General features: G+C 42.3%; 1 protein-coding gene across 5 annotated transcripts; it reads right to left on the bottom strand.

Moving 5' to 3' along the window:
• Positions 1-2355: 2355 nt before the first annotated feature.
• LOC127342644 (uncharacterized) lies at positions 2356-6463 on the bottom strand. 5 transcript variants are annotated; one of them, XR_011755562.1, is made up of 6 exons: positions 5894-6463; positions 5736-5812; positions 5431-5507; positions 4474-4547; positions 4208-4322; positions 2356-2608 (listed from the first exon to the last, which is right to left on the bottom strand). XR_011755562.1 is itself a non-coding variant. In XM_051368633.2 (5 exons), the coding sequence occupies exons 1-5, from the start codon at positions 5914-5916 to the stop codon at positions 2586-2588; spliced, it is 315 nt and encodes a 104-aa protein (XP_051224593.1). In that variant the 5' UTR covers positions 5917-6451; the 3' UTR covers positions 2356-2585. The 5 variants fall into 5 exon arrangements, 2 of the variants coding, with proteins under 2 accessions (XP_051224593.1, XP_051224592.1); XR_011755563.1 differs by having other exon boundaries at positions 5736-5769; positions 5858-6236; XR_011755564.1 differs by lacking the exon at positions 5736-5812 and having other exon boundaries at positions 5858-6448.
• Positions 6464-7186: the final 723 nt, after the last annotated feature.

Below are 7186 nucleotides of genomic sequence, written 5' to 3'. Positions count from 1 at the left end.
TCCGAGTCCACATAGCGTACAGTGTGCTTGTTCCCAACCATAGACACAGCCTTTCAATATAAAGTGACTAGGAACTTTCCCAGAAGAGACTAGTTTTACCGCTCGACAGGCTGCTCGTAAGGTTATCGGTGCTTTGCATATTTCTGTTGGCCATGTTATCAAGGAGTTGTGTCCTATATCAAAAAAACGAAGAGAAAATTGAAAAGAAGCAAAAAGAGCTACATAGCTGCGTGTGTTATACAAAAAGAAAAATAGAGCCATCTTCTGCCTGTCTCGTTGAGCTTTGCTAGCGTCTCTCTAGTGCATTGCAACCTTTCCTACATATAGTTGCATTGCCCCATTATATCGCCTTGTGTGAGTATCATTGGTTGTCTACGGTCAGCGCTAGAGCTTATTATTGGTGCAAATAGGTAGCCCACCTACAGCCCCACATATATCATGCTTTGTCGTGTGATTTGTTCTTATACCCTTGATATTCGCTTCGCTACATCCGTGCACTAGTCCGTCAATCCAAGTTGGTAAGCAATACTAATTCACTTTGGAGCGGTAAGATTTACCTTTCTTATCAGTTTCGAGTGAGTTGTGAGAGTACCACCAAATATTTTTGTTTAGTGCACTAACCTACTAATCATGTCTTCTACCGAGAATGTTGATGTGATGCAGAAAAAGGATCCAGCAGCGACAGTTACTTGGCGTGAATTTGAGGCACTTCGTGATCATATGCAACGTCAAATACGAGTTGCTAATGACGTATTGGATAAAGATATTCAGGGTGTTCACTTGAAGGTCGATGAAGCTACTCAAGCGGTTAACACCGTTCAAACAACAATGATGACTCTTGCCGTTGGTGAGATACGTACTATGGTGCAACCACAACAACCACCGCATGATGATGATGGCAGTGTGCAAGGTGACAATGCTGAAGCTGTTAATGGTCCAGGGCGTGGTATGGGTTGTGGTATTGGCCGTGGTGTTGGTGAAGCATTTCGTGGTCGTGGTTTTGTCCCCGTCGGAGCCCAACGTATTCCACAACAACAAGAAGATGGTTTGGGTAAACCCAAGTTCTCAATTCCCAGATTTGAAGGAGGTACTGATGTTGAAGAATATCTTACATGTGAGCTGAAGATTGAGAGATTATGGCGTTTACATCCTGACTATACTGAAGATAGGAAGATCAAGCTTGCTTCCTCTGAATTTGATGGCTATGCTTTGCGTTGGTGGGATAGACTTGTTCGTGCTCGAGAGGAAGATGGTGAGCTTCCTATTATCACATGGGGTGCTATGAAGGCGGCAATGAGAGCTCGTTTTGTGCCTACCAATTACTTGCGTTCCGTCTTTGACAAATTGACCCAATTGAAGCAAGGTGTGTTGACGGTTGATGCTTACTACATGGAGATGGAGATGCTTATGCAGCGTGCCCGTGTACGTGAGTCTCTTGAGATGACACTACAACGATTTCTGAATGGTCTCAGATTTACTATCAAGGGCATTGTGCGTCATCACACTTACGCTACTATGAATGAGTTGCTACATCATGCAAGAGAAGCTGAGTCACAGTTGGCTGAAGAACAGCAAATGAAGGGCCGTGCTACAGGCGCTGGGCGTTACACACCCCGCGCGCCGCCCTCCATGGCGCCATCTTCGCGCCCTGCGGATGTTCCTACTTCATCTAGCAAGCCGGTCTCCAATGTGTACAACACAAAGAAGCCCGTCCCTGCAGCAAGTGGAACTAGTTCTAACATGTCGACAGCGCGCAACCGCGATATGGCTTGTCATACATGTGGTGGCAAGGGTCACTTCAAGCGAGATTGTCCTAACCACAAAGTTATGATCATTAATGAGGACAATGAGTATGAAACTGGAGATGATGTTGATCCAAATGCTCCAGATGAGGATGATTATGACAGTGATGGGTTTGATGCTTTCCCTTCTGAAGCTCAAACTATTGTTGTCTCGCAGCGTGTTCTTAATGTGCAGTCAAGTGCATCTACGCAGCACTGTAATTTCTTCCAAACAAAGGCACTAGTTGGTCCTGATAAAGCTTGCAAGGTCATTATTGATGGCGGGAGTTGTCGCAATCTAGCAAGCAAAGAGTTATGTGCCAAGCTGAAACTGAAGTATCTACTGCACCCACATCCATATTATATTCAGCGGTTGAGCAATAATGGTGAGATGAAGGTGAGCCACATGGTGCGAGTTGATTTTGAGATTGGACCGTATAAGGATTCCATTGATTTTGATGTGGTTCCTATGACGGTTTGTCACCTGCTGTTGGGCCGGCTGTGGGGACCCCGGACTAGCTGTCCGAAATTCCCTGTTATGTATACAGTTCACGATCCCATGATCAGTGCGCCGTGAACACATAACCGAACTGATATCAAATTACGCCATCCATTACAAAGCGGAATAAGAAAATTACAACATGGTCACATGACCAATACTTACATAATAGCCTCGAAGGGCCTAACTAAACATCAGAGTAGCATCATCACTTCAAGCAGTAGACCCAAGTCATCTGCCATAACCCTACAGGCAACTGACTGGGAAGACGTTCCTAGCTCGCATAGACGTCGCCAACTCCTTCTTCATCTGTCGAACTCCTTCAAGTCTGGCCAAGTAAATAGCCAGGGACAAAGCCGTGAGTACATTTGAATTGTACTCGCAAACCATCAAGAAGGTGATAACAATTCTAACTAAAGAAGACAAGAGAGGAAGAGTAGTTTCTCTTGTGGATATAGCATGTGGAAGAGAAGAGATGTTTTTGGTGGAGATAGCATCCCAACTTCTCAATCGAAGGGGACACTCCAAGAATTTATCTAAGACATCTCTATTTCTCTATTGAAGAAGAGTCCCTCTACATGAAACACTAGGAAGGGTCACCCAATTTTGTTTCATTTTCCTCGACCATCTCCATATGGTCGGCACCAGCCTTTCCGTACCTTCCGGTACATCCAACACACACATTTCCTTTGGAAATCATTTTTTCAAAACCAAAACTCGACACAGCTCGGTAACGGCCATCCCAACCGTCCATGACCGCGGACGCGGCTATTCGAATAGTTTTAACTCTGCAGAGTGTGCGCACTTTCCCCACAAGATCTGATAAATCCGCCGGGATCATCCCCGGTTCGTCATACGAAAGTATGCGAGTCTCGGATAATCAGTCGAAGCCTTTCGCCTATTCAACTTAGCAAGAGGTCCTACCCTATGGAGTATGTACCTCCCCGGCACCGTGGCAGCTCACCTCCCTTTGAGCGTGGCTCCACCGCCAAGCCAGGAGACCCATAGTGTCTTCCGGACGGGTCAGCCCCGAAGGCCTCCCGTTATACGATTGTCTCCAACTACGACAACCCGGACTCGGGGGTAACCGTACCCTTGTATAGTTGTGCGGTGCCTCATGCTAAGAAAGAACAAACGTCAAGCTAAGCCCCGTGCCCACGTTGGAGTAGTGTGGTTGCGCGGGTTAATTGTTCCGGGCGAATACAGAGAACCATGTGTCGTTTTTCTCAAAAACCCAAGTCACACACACATTTCCTCTTTCCAACCATCTTTGTCAAGATCCTTTCCTTTCATAAACCATACGCTTGGGTTAGATTGCCTCACCCAAGGTTTTCATAAACATTTACAACAAGGTAAACCTTGAGGGGTTCCCAACCTATAGTTTCATGAGTTGAACTAGTATTGCACTACGGCCGAGATGAGAGTCATCCCGCCATAGATGAGGTATAAAGGGGTAGTGGAGTGGATCATACTTGCTTAAGGTAAGCATGTATTATGACAACACAAGGAGGAATATACTCTCAGATTTGTGGTGCTAACTACACAACTTAGATAGTGGAGTGTCACTATCCAACATATTCTCCAAGATGGTACACGGCATACTCCCCTCAAGTTGAGAATACACCAAGATCATGACATTGATACCTCTATACTACAAAGGGGGTGGGTGTGGTGTAAGTTAATATCTTGAGATGGAACATGCTCAAGTTGAGCATACAAGATCACCAAGTGGAATAGCACGGCCATGTTACCATCCATCCCATAACACAAGGACAATAGTGGAGCATCACCACTAGGGAGTACCCCACTTGCAATCACACATAGATGACATAAATGGAGATAATAACACACATAGAATGAAGGTGCTTTGAACATCAACAAATGACATCCAACTAGACACCGGATCAGAGATCAAAAGATGGCTTGCCTTGGCTTATTTGTCCCTGTACTTCTTCAACTCCATCAATATAACAATCCCAACAATATAAATAAAATCTTCTCATCCGATTCCACTTGTTCTTCTTCTCCGGAATTGTTCGCATCTATCGCCGGAAAATATAAAAGAACACAATCAATCACATTGCACCAACAAACAAACATACAACAATCAACAACTAACCATGCAGCCAAGGTATAACATACAAAGGACTTATAGATACCACAAACAACTTAAAGAGAAACCATTTTATTTACCTAGTAAAGGTATGAGAGTATCACAACTTAGCAATTGCCTCTCTCGGTATCACCATGGCACAAGATAAGTACCCCTGGTAGATAACATCATAAAGAGGACAAGAGCATTAGTTTGACATCAAATACTTTCACAAAACATTTTCAAACACTTTTGGAAAAGTAGAAAATAGTTTTCCTAATTTAATTTGCTCACTTAATCACTATACAAAAATAGGAAGCAAACCATATACCACATCATTTGAAAATTTAAACAAAACAAAAGAGATAATGTTAGGTTGCAGAGGTTTTGTTTTGCAAGCATAAAACAAAGGTTGCCCATCTCTACTAAAAGAGTTGGTCAAGGGTTTTAAATAAACCGAAAAGTTTTGCTTCAACAATGCATGTCACACATAAACATTACTAACAGCAACAAATATGTATGAACAGAGACTAATAATATTTTTCCTAGATATCTAGTACTAATACAAGACTAACCCAATTGGAATCACCTAAAAATATTAAACCTACAATTTTAGGAATTTCCTTGAATCTGACTGTACAGAAAACAAGATCTGTAAGCCATAAATCGTAGAAAAATCCTAAAAATATGGGGCTACTTGCATTTGAAAGGTAATTAAACAGAGATGCAAACAAAATTGGATTTGGGTTCAAATTATTTCTGAAACTCTCACAAATGGATTGACAAGTTTACTGCATGTTTTCACCATTTGCTTTAACTATGGAGTTGCAAAACAGATAAAGGTTTGAAACTTGTTGGAGATGATTAAGAAAACATTCAGTAATCCTACAGAATTGGAATCACTCAATTAGGTTCAAAAATGGATTTTTGATGAATTAAAAGCTAACAGCCATGTCTGCAGAACATACAGAACAAGTTTAATTCGTCAAAAATCATACACAAATCATAAAAATATGAGGTCTACTGCATCTGAAAGGTATTGAATAGGTGGTTCTTACCCAGTTGGTTTCATTCAAAAATTCGTCTCCAAGCTCCTGGTTTAATTCGACAAAGTCAGATCTGACCAGATTTTGATCTGTGAACCATTTCAATTCCATTAGGTCATTTGAAGTGAACCCAACGCCAAAATGAAGTTACGGAAGAGGGCTTTCACCCAAAATTGAGTTTGCTCAAAAAGGTTTTGTAAAACGGAAGAAATCTAACAAACAATGATTCTGCATGTTTACAGAACTTTATTTATCATGCAAAATCCGTAACGAATTTGAGGATGAGACCAACGCCAAGTTGTAGATATTTTCAATACCTATCTGCAGAACTTTGAACCACTTGATTTGGATCTGCACACGAGATTTGGCGGATTTTACAAGATCGTACCAGAATCTGAAACAGCAAGAAACAGAAATTACTGCAAGGTTTTGGACGAACTTTGCTCAAGAACTTCAGATCTGAGGATAGCTCAACCTTCTCCATGCTTGGACCAACATGCACCTGCATCAAGATCCAATCTTAGCAATGGAGGGAGAAGAAGAGGAGATTAAACCATCTAAGGTTGGGGAGAAGATGGAGGGGGAGGCTCTCATGGTGAGGATGAGCTTGAGGGAGGAAGGGAGCTTCATCTTGGTGGCTTTCCATGGCCATGGCCGGCCATGGGAGCAAGGGGAGCACCATTTTCGTGGGGAAGTGGAGGAGGAGAGTGTGAGGGAGTGGAGAAAATAGTAGGGAGTGAAAAGAAATGAGGCAAAGGAGAGGAGTGGAGAGGAGTGGAGAGTGGGAAATGAGAGCAAGTGAGGAGGGAGTGGGCTGCCAAGCCCCTTTATATAGAGGGAGAGGGGGTGGGTTGGCTGCCTCCTCATTGATTGAGTTGGTTGGGAGATAGCCTCCTCATTGATTGAGTTGGTTGGGAGGCTGCCCATTTATGGATTGGGGTAGGTGGGAGGCATGGCTTGTATAAGAAGGAAAAGGGGAGATAGTGCTGGCCGAATTTTGAATGCAAACACAAATTGGCCGGCTCCATTCTTGCCAAACAAAAAATGAACAATGAGAGAGAGATGCACATCATCCATGTGCATGATGTTGAGGAGGTAATGTTGATGGAGGTTGAGACATAGAGATAGAAATGGAGAGTGAGAGTGATATGCATTAAAAGGAAAATTTGTTATCACTTTGTTTGTGGCAAACAAATGATGGAAAGAGATAGATCCAAGGTTTAGAGGGGTAGTGATGGAAGTACAGATACAATACCAATGGTGAATATGGTGACATAAAATCAATTCAAGAGGTCAAGGTGTTGATGGAAAAGAATGGGGGAGTGAGATAGGTATGAGGAAAAATAAGTTGTTCTAAAAAAAAAGAGGTCAATTGGGAGTGGTTTGAAATACTCCCTGAGTCTAGGGTTCAGTTGAAGGGAGTCCATTTGAAAGTATCAAATGATCATCCATTTGATCAAGAATTGGAGGATGAGGGGATACAATGTGGTAAATCAGTGATGTGCATAAGATGTGCAAGGATTGTCATTTGAAAAAAAAAAGAAAAAAAAAAGAATTTATTTGAAAGGGATTTGAAACACCTCAATTGGGAATGAACTCAAGTGGAATGGAATTTGAAAATGTTGAGAGAAACTAGTTGGAACATAGGAGGTCAAAATGTTCTACTTACTTTCTCAAGTGAAGTAGAGTTTTTCTCAAATGTAAAATAAGCAAGAGGAAGACAAGAAATGGTATAGGTACCATAAACAAGCCTTTTGTAAAATGGAAA

Source organism: Lolium perenne, chromosome 3 (genome assembly GCF_019359855.2).
Source record: "Lolium perenne isolate Kyuss_39 chromosome 3, Kyuss_2.0, whole genome shotgun sequence".
Lineage (NCBI taxonomy): Eukaryota > Viridiplantae > Streptophyta > Magnoliopsida > Poales > Poaceae > Lolium > Lolium perenne.
The sequence above is the reverse complement of the archived record's forward strand: the minus strand, read 5'-3'. Positions and strand labels throughout refer to the sequence as shown.

Bases quoted from the DNA above. Each gene is read 5' to 3' on its own strand.
- LOC127342644 (XM_051368632.2), bottom strand. From the start codon at position 5,926: ATGCAGGTGCATGTTGGTCCAAGCATGGAGAAGGTTGAGCTATCCTCA. The intron at 5,508-5,735 runs GTATTGAAAATA...AATGGTTCACAG, and splicing joins GTTCAAAGTTCTGCAGATAG to ATCAAAATCTGGTCAGATCT. The intron at 4,323-5,430 runs GTAAGAACCACC...TTCCGGCGATAG, and splicing joins TTTTGAATGAAACCAACTGG to ATGCGAACAATTCCGGAGAA.